Here is a 9,543-nt window from a genome sequence, read left to right as displayed (position 1 = left end):
ATGAAAGACAACTGTGAACCATTGCTGAAGCTACACCGCTCCTACTCCGACCGATTTTTCTGTTCTCAAGCAAGAATAATAACATTTACAATTGTGTGATTGCCCTTATTGAATGTTTCCAACATCTATTTTGTCGCAATTCCTAATAAAACTTCAAGGTAACTCGTGTAATTTAAAATCAATAAAAGCAATAGTTGAATAGATAAATTATTGGAAGAAAAAATTGGAAAAACTTATTCACTCCAAAATTGTTAGATTGTCAATGATTTTTTTTTTTCTTTCAGAGAAATATAATTTAGAAACATATTGAAACCAGCACTTATTGTGAAGTACATAGCTTAAATTAAAATATAGTTAAGATTAAAACACGTAATCATGAATATCTGGTGAGTTTTTAGTTGGACTTGGTCTCCTCTATGGCTGTGTCTCACCGGCTTGATATTTCATCCCATCATGTCTACTTATATATATAAGAAAGGAAATGTCCATTGAATTTACCAATTTGCCCCTATGAGGGGCATTTTGGTAATTCAATTATTGGAGGGTTTTTTTTTTTTTAAGGTTTGACCTATGAATTTCCATTTTTGCCCCTAACCAATTTTTTTAATTATTTTCTTATTTTTATATTTTTAATAACATTTAATTATTTTCCAATTTTTATATTTTTAACTATTTTTTCAATTTTTCCTCCCAAATTCAATTGCTTCTACATTGCCGTTGTGGGAGATTAAGGTATCGTTTGACCCGACTTTTTTTCAAACTTCTCTACATTTTTAAGGAGAAGTTAGGCCGAATACAATATCAATTAAGTACTTACTAAAAAAAGTACTTTTTTTGAACGCATAAAATTGAATGGAATGAGCTTTGACCAAAAGCTGTTGAATGTTACTTTAAAAAACTACTTCTCGACAATTTATTTCACAAGCACCTCTTTTCAACTCACGCCGGAAACTTTTTCTTTATTTTTTAATATTATATTTCAATATGTTTTTTTCTTCCATTTAACTTTATTTTTTTTAACCGTTCCATTAATTTTTTAAGGAGATTCCATTTAATTTTATTACCTTTTTTCAAAGGAATTTTATTATCTTTTTATCACTTATATATTTAATTTCAATATCGTTTAATCATCACAATGTCACAAATATTTTTATTCACGCTGTCATTTAATGATCCCAAATATTTTTATCTCCTTTCTTCAACCTCGCGAATATATACACACATTAACGTTTAGAGTAATATTTTATGTCCGTCTGTCTGTTTTTTTGTTACGCTAATGCATATAATTTTTTTAGTGTTGCTTGGTTGAGTGCTACCTCACCAATTTTTTTAAATATTTTCCAATTTTTATATTTTTAAAAACTTTTAACTATTTTACAATTTTTTTATTTTTAACTATTTAAAACTAAGTTGATGGTTCATGGTTTTTAAGGTTTATATTTTGACATATTACAATGATTCACAATTATCCGTCATTTTACCATATATCCTTTCAATGTAATCTTCCAGACTGAATATTACTAAGCATATGTGAAGAGACTGAATATTGCTCTGTTGATATTACTTTTTTGACGTCAAAGAGATTTTTTATTTTTTAACGGTCAAAATATTAATAACAAGTTCCTACACAAGACGCTAAAGAGTTTAATGTGTTTCTTTCGTTCATTTTGTGTCATATAAATATTGGTGTTAATCCCTTTTTGGTAACTCTATGACACTAGCGCTCACTTTTATAATTTTAACTATTATGTAATTTATGATGTTTTCCTGCTCTTGATAAAGCTTTCATAAATATTTTGATAAAGTTTCTTAATTTTTGTGCAATATTCATTAATTTGTTCATTTTTCCTTCGGAACAATTTTTTTACAAAATACATTACTGAACCCCATGCCTTAAACCATGCATCACAAATATTTGGATTATGCGAACTTCATTCTCAAATTTACTAAGAATGGTAATATTCCGTAATTTGAACATCTCTCGTTTAAAACAAGTTTTTAAAAGTGCGTATAATTCACATGAAAGGACTCGATACTAAATTGCAGTTAATATCTGCCTTTGCTGTAGATCATGTGAAATGATTTATATACGTTGAAACCGAAAGGCAAAATGATATAAATCAAGTAGAGAGGCATTCAACTATCTGTCTGATTCAGAAGTTTGTTCACCTGAAAGGAATGGATACTAAATTACAGTTACTATCTACCTTTGTTGTAGATCATGTGAAAGGATTTATATACGTGGTACTAAATTGCATTTAATATCTGCCTTTGCTAGGGGTGGCAAAAATACCCATGCCCATGGGTACCCGTGGGTAAAATCCGTCACGGGTATGGAGCGGGTAGCTAAACTGGCATCCACGGGTATAATAAACGGGTATTTGACTACCCATTATTATCTGGACACAGACACGGATTGGATTGTATCCATACCTATGGGTACCCATACCCGATAATAAATTAAGTAAATTACTAATATATCTTTATATATCATATCTTATTACTTAAAGTTGGTACCTTATTGAAGAAAATTTTACCCCCCACCTAAAAATCCTCAATAATAACCTATTTTTATTTTAAATTTTTTTAATTCATCTTATTAAGTTCACCGTTTCCACTTCATTCACATCATAAAACATATAGATTATATAAGAATCATGAATTTTCTATGAATTATGTATGATTTATGAAATTTTGAGTGGATTATGTATGGATGTTTAAAAGTTGAAGTTTTTTGGTAATTAAAAAAAGTTATTATTTGTACCAAAAAATAAATAAATTCAAAACTCCATGGGTACCCATGGATACCTCAATACCCACGGGTACCCGTATAGTGAATACCCACGAGGATACGGGGCGGGCACGGGTATCATACTTATCCAACGGGGCGGGGACGGGTATCATATTATCCGTACCCATGGGTATCCATTGACATCCTTAGCCTTTGCTGTAGATAATGTGAAAAGATTTATATACGTTGAAGCTAAAAACACAAAATGATATAAATTAGGTAGAGAGGCTTTCAGCTATCTATCTGATGCAGAAGTTTGTTCGCCTGAAAGAACTAGATACTAAATTGCAGTTAATATCTGTCTTTGCTGTAGATCATGTGAAATGATTTATATATGTTGAAGCTGAAAGTCAAAATGATATAAATCAGGCAGCTTTGGTAATAGGGTTTTCATTGGTTTATAGATAGATATCAATTATTACTGGAAAAGTGTTTCTACAGCTGACAAAATATGTTTTCATTTGTTACTTGTGATCAAACCATTTTAAAGATTTAATTTTGTAATCCGTAATGTAAGAGTACTCTAAATATTGTATTATGGTTTATATTTATCTGTCATTTCACAATCTATCCTTCCAATATAATATTTTGTCAAATACGTTACTGAACCCCGTGCGAAGCACGGGTTTGTAACTAGTTTGAAATGAAAAAAGAATGTATTCATTGTGAGGATGAGAAATAAACACAAGTCGAAGGAGTACACTCAGTAACTCAACCACAGCCAACTCAATGATACACATACACTTGGCAGTTGTTTTCCACACGTCTAATAAAACATGCTTAACCATTTATGAAGCACTTCGAAAGCCACTCAATTAATACTCAACGGTCTTAAATCATACACCTCCATTTGTCCATTTTGCAATATTTTTAAGTTTCAAATTATTTGTTCCTTTAAAGTGTTAATGTTGCATTTGTTATATTTTTTCACTAATATATACATATTTATTGTATTTTAGTCTTTTTGTCATTGAAATCAATACAACTTCTCATTATCTTTAAGAATTGCGCAAAACTCAAATAAAACATATGAGATTAATAGATTACTATTGTGATTTAAAAAATCCTTTTAAATTGCTGCAAAAAGATGGAAGGTAAACAAATAGAAAGTAACCTCATCAACATCCAAGTCAAAGTCATTTCCACAATCCACATACATGGAAGAGTATTAAAAGACTACTACACGGTAAAGTCTCAAAGAAAAGTGCAAATTTGGAACTCAGTGTACCCAACAAGAGGAGCCGTATCTTAAAGGATATATAATAATTCCAATCCAGGTTTTGACACATGCCAAACACTGTGCCACAACAGGAAATTAGGAACAAAACTTGTAAGTTAGTATGGTATCACATTTCACATTTAATAGCAAAAGTTGGAGGCGGCACTAACAAATAAAAAATTGATTTGAACCTTTAAGATAAAGACCTGTGACTCAATTTAAGCCTAGTTATCATTTCTAGCCACCCCTTATAAATTGAACCATGCCCTTGTGCTTGAATACACATCCTCAATACAAAACATAATCAGTTCTATTTTCATTCTAACAGCTACCCCTTTTTCCCTCTAAACACTTCAAACAAGTTCACATTAATTAACAATGGCAAATTCTCGCATTGCAAGGTTTTTCATGGAGGTGGCACCACCACAGTATGTAAGTGTGATGAGGCATAGAACAACAAAAATGATGGAAACAATTACCGAAGATGATAGGGAAATCAACTCAAATGATAGTGTAATTTCACCACCAAAAAGTTCATTAGCTTCATCACTTGCTGCCTCTTCTACCAATGCAACTGTTAACACCAGGGACTTCCTGAAGGAAGTTCACAGAACACTCTCAAGTTTGAATCACTGAGCATGCAATTTGAGGCAAGCTAATGAAACAAAACAATCCTTGGTGCCTGTTTCGTAGTTCTTTTTGATGTTCTTCTTCTATTATATTTTATGTTATTGATATCCTGTTAGTTGTTTTGGATGAACTAGGATGGATATTTGAGTTGAGGTTTGAGAGTGTAATGTAACATTAATAGGTATTCCTGCATCTGCATTTTTCTATGATGTACAGGCTTTTAATTTTCTATCAAATATTAAAAATGGCAATCAATTCTAGTGGTGCAAATATATGGGTAACAACTAATAACATTAGCTCACCTTAAAGCAATCCATTTTCTTTGTGGAGTAATAATTTGGACCTCAAGATAAATGTATTTTCAGTGCATAAAAATGTGTCAGATGCATGACCTCAATCCGAAGACTAGCTACTTCTGTATTTCATATCTGAAAATACTTGGTACAACTTGGGAAGGGTGGTAGGATTACGGACAACAAAATACCAGTACATATAGATGAGAAAATGTAACATCAACTTCAGAACCTGATACAGTTGTCCAATATGCTCGATTTTCTAATTTCCATTGTATCAAAAAGGCGCACCTGTTATCTACGTTCCCTCCAAATAAAAAAAATCTAAAAAAAAAGTATCTTTCTTTTCATTGTTTACTGTAGAAGATAACTATGAGAGACCGCAGCTCACACTGACAGAGTTTAGATATCGGCTTTGGTCTTTGTAGCTGCCCCTCTGGAAACTTCTTCAACAAGGAAGTTCCCAAGCAGCCTTTGGTCCAAAATCATATTTGGAATCTGCAGAGCAAACCCAGATGATCAAATCTATGCACAAGGTCAGGCGAATATCGAAATATCTAGGATGAGAGAAATACCTTGTCCCCAAAGAAAATCTTTGTGTTATTAGCAATTGATTCGATAAATTTTAGCTCAAGAAATTCAGGGGTAAGCTTCAACCTATTTGCTTCAGCTTCCTTTATTACACTGAATTATAAAACCAATAAATTGATCATTTCGTATTTCAAAGATCACAGATTAAAATATCATAGTCATAAACTTTCTTAAAGGAATTAATAAACAGGAAAATCTCACCGGTAGAAATCTGCATCTGCCAGGCTCTTCTCACGTGCGAGGTACATTGCATTCTCAATTTCTTCCTGTCTTCTAGCACTATCTTTTTCTGACAATTTTTGTTCCATTAGGATCTTGCTAACATTGGCATTTTTCTCAGCCTCGCTAATAGCCATCTTCTTCATAGTCTCTGCCTCCTTCTCAGATACTTTCTGTTTCTCAATAGCAATTAAGACCTATCCAATAGCATCCAAAGCATAGTGTTTATTAGAAGAGAGAAAATTCAAACTGAAATAGAATGGTAGCATACAACATAAAAAAAAACATTTAGAAGCATTTACAAGACACATATCTCAGATAATGACTGTTAATCAATCACAAGGTTAAATAACACGAGCTTGCAAATGTTTAACCCTGTCTTCTTTTAATGAGATTGTCAACTCAACATGGCATCTGTCTAGCTTCAGGCATATACACAGAAAAATCACAGGCACTTTTTAGTAAAATATACCTTAGTACGTTCCTCTTCCATTTGTTCAAAGTTGTATCTTATACTTTCTGGAATATTCGGCTTTGTGACACGGACACCAATGATCTCAATGCCCGGAGCATAGCGGGTACAGTCAACTTGAAGGGCATCCTTCATCTTTTCGTCGATCTGAAAGTGCCCCAATGCTTGCTTTGTTAACATATTGAGATGATATAGAAAGAAAGGAGAAATGCCAGAAGGAAAGAAGAAACAAATCTTGGGTTAACTCATATTCTGACACAGCAGAGCAAAAGAATCACAAGCTTTAGGGGAACAAAAAATTACGACTTGCATCGACTACTTTTTAGTAGAATACAATAATGCTACAACTTACAAAAATACACCAAAGATCAAATTATTTCCTATTATGTCAACCCTTCATATTTTGCTAGTTTGATTAGCCATAAAATATATAAATGGAAGTTACCAGTATAAAATAAATCATGGATGTAAAATTACACTTCTAAAACATTACATTACCTGATCAAACACATCAATATACACTTGTTGAAGACTATGAGAGCTGCAGAACTGATTAATCTCATGATGAATCTTGTCATATATCCATGTCTTGTCATATTGTACACCATAGTTGAGCAATGTCTCATAGACAGATTCCTTATGCAGTCGGTTAACAACCTAAAAGAAGTACATTAACCATATATACAGTTAACTGTGTAAAAAAGTAGAATCTCGTAAATCAAATATTACATCAGAAATATATATTTGCTATTACCTCAATCTTCCCAAAAACGATCATAACACCTCCTTTAGTACCGCACGGTATATCTGTCACCTGCAATTGTTATTGTGATTCAAAATCCAAATTATAGAGCCAACAGAAACCCTAATTCCCAACACCATTCTAAAGAAGTTACCTCATCTGTTTGAAGTGTCACTTGAACAGGCTCAAACTGAGTTAAGAAAGGCATTTTCATATGGAAACCTGGAAGAATTAACATTAAAAACATGAACCAAAATTTTGTGGGTGCAAACATCAAAGAAAAACATTGAAAAAACAAAGAAGCATTTTTCACCTGGCTCCGTAATTGTTTTCAGAAGCGCGCCACCTCTCCAATATACCCCCACATGGCCTTCAGGGACTTGGTGAACAATTGCCATTGTATTTTTGAAGGATGGTGATGCTGAAGGAACCAAAACCTATAGATAATAAGGCATGTTTTAGGCTTTAGATGTTAAGTAGAATCAATTTCCAATTGATGTAAATAAGTATTATTAGTACAACAATAACAATAACAAAACCTTCTCCCACTAGCTTAGGTTGGTTCAACTACATACACATATCAAATAAACCATTATGCATTATAATCAAAATCAAAGCAAGCAAGACATCAACAACAACAACCAAGCCTTATCCCACTAAGTAGAATAGACTACATGGATCAAACGACGCCATAATTTTCTGTCATATATCGTATCTCTATCCAACTCATTAATCTCCAGGTATTTCTTATTAGTTTTATCTGCCTCTAGAGATTTGACTACCCTCCATCTAATTTACTCTCCTTTCTATAGAATCAACAGGTCTTCTCTCCAGATGCCCAAATCACCTAACCTGATTTTCCACCATCCAACGCAATATAATTATCTCTACAATATTGTACATCCACCGCAACATTCTCATCTCAGATATGCTTATTATTTTTTATTGTTTTCTTAACAATGCTTATTTTATTCGTGTTAGTTTTTTTAACATCCAACACTCTTTCACTTAGAGCGGTACTTTTGTATCACATAAAACACCTGAGACCCTCCTCCATTTCAAGGATAAAACCATAGAAAGCAAGCAAGAACTAGTATGAAAACAACAACAAGAACAAATTAAGACAAAAATTCCATTTCCAATTCACTATCATGGCTTAAATTTAGTATTTTAAAATTCAATGGAACAAAACAAAGATTATATTAACAATGCAGGTGGTACACGCGAGTGCCCTAAAAAGGGAGATGTTGATGGCGATTACGGGAAACAGAACAACAAAAATTGCATGACATTTGCGGGGGGGGGGGGGGGGGAGAGAGAGAGAGAGAGAGAGAGAGAGAGAGAGAGTGTGTTACGAAAACGGCAATGGCTATGAATGAGAGGAGAGGAATGAGAATGGAAGATGAAGGAGGATCAGCGGCGGCTTGCGGTGTTCGACGAGTTGGTGGTTGCTGCGATTCCATGGCGGTGGAAAAACTCGTGTCTCTCTCTTACAGTTTTAACTTTTTCGTGAATTTGATTCCTTTTGAGTTTGGGTTTGGTATAAAACAACTCATCTTCCTTCCTTATTTGTACATGGAATTTAATATTATTTTTGTGGGTAGAAAGTACATAGAATTTATTTTGAATTATAATAAATTAATTTTGTTAAATGAGATTGCAATGTATTTTTCTTAGTTTAGTCGGAGGTTTTAAGTTCAAATTCAGATTCCCTAAAAATAAAAGTTCAAATTTAGATAATGGAATGTATGTTAAATTTACACAAAAAAAAAAGATTTTGTAAAATTTTAACATTACATCCAATCAAATCACAATATAGTGTTACTATTATAAATTAGCTCCACTAATATATAAATAACATGATTAAAAAAATAAATTTAATTAGCATTTGAATGCATGTATAAAAAAAAAGTGCATTGTCAATGTATATTAATTAAATTAACAATTTATATTTCAGGATTTAATTTGTATATAATAATAATTTAAATTTTTTACACATGTATCCAATTAAATTATCTATGATGCCACATTTTTAGGTAAGTTCTTAAAATATATCTAAAAAAATTTATACTCATTTACAATGTTAGTGCATGAAAATTAATGTATATATTTAATTAAAGATAGTTTGTTTTAAAATTGTGATTAACTCTATAATCAAAATCAGTTTTACAAAAAAAAAAAAAAACTCAAATATTAAATTCAATTATGTCTTTCTAAAACTTCTTTGGTCTAATCGAAGAAGCACTCAACCTCATTTAAATATTGAGTTGTTATGCCTGAAATTGCAGGGATGGGAAGCATCCACGCACAAATTATTCAATTGTTTACTGAAAATGATTTATTCTGGTGGAATTAATTCTATCTTGGAACCTTTCTCCTCATTTTGGGAGAAAAAGAAGGAAATAACTCCAATAAGTCTGCTTTTTTCCCCAAAAAGAAAATTCAATAAGTGGACCAAAAGAAAATGTTTGGTAAAAAAAAGTATATATTTATGCTAATTTCACCCCATTATCCTAGTTACACCTATCACACAATCTAATTAACAAAAATTCTTAAAATCTTGTTCTCTACTTTTCTCCACTCCTA

General features: G+C 32.0%; 1 protein-coding gene across 1 annotated transcript; it reads right to left on the bottom strand.

Moving 5' to 3' along the window:
* Positions 1 to 4,933: 4,933 nt before the first annotated feature.
* LOC146931938 (SPFH/Band 7/PHB domain-containing membrane-associated protein family) lies at positions 4,934 to 8,519 on the bottom strand. The gene is made up of 9 exons (XM_085703509.1): positions 8,313 to 8,519; positions 7,271 to 7,394; positions 7,112 to 7,179; positions 6,970 to 7,029; positions 6,714 to 6,872; positions 6,216 to 6,362; positions 5,726 to 5,940; positions 5,509 to 5,617; positions 4,934 to 5,431 (listed from the first exon to the last, which is right to left on the bottom strand). The coding sequence occupies exons 1-9, from the start codon at positions 8,418 to 8,420 to the stop codon at positions 5,336 to 5,338; spliced, it is 1,086 nt and encodes a 361-aa protein (XP_085559635.1). The 5' UTR covers positions 8,421 to 8,519; the 3' UTR covers positions 4,934 to 5,335.
* Positions 8,520 to 9,543: the final 1,024 nt, after the last annotated feature.

Source organism: Medicago sativa, chromosome 4, assembly GCF_051527215.1.
Source record: "Medicago sativa cultivar Bolivia chromosome 4, Bolivia_mono, whole genome shotgun sequence".
Taxonomy (NCBI): Eukaryota; Viridiplantae; Streptophyta; class Magnoliopsida; order Fabales; family Fabaceae; genus Medicago; species Medicago sativa.
Note: the sequence above shows the minus strand (reverse complement) of the source record. Positions and strands in the feature narration are given on the sequence as shown.

Bases quoted from the DNA above. Each gene is read 5' to 3' on its own strand.
- LOC146931938 (XM_085703509.1), bottom strand. From the start codon at position 8,420: ATGGAATCGCAGCAACCACCAACTCGTCGAACACCGCAAGCCGCCGCT. The intron at 7,030-7,111 runs GTAACTTCTTTA...TAACAATTGCAG, and splicing joins TGACACTTCAAACAGATGAG to GTGACAGATATACCGTGCGG. The intron at 6,873-6,969 runs GTAATAGCAAAT...TACTTCTTTTAG, and splicing joins TCGTTTTTGGGAAGATTGAG to GTTGTTAACCGACTGCATAA.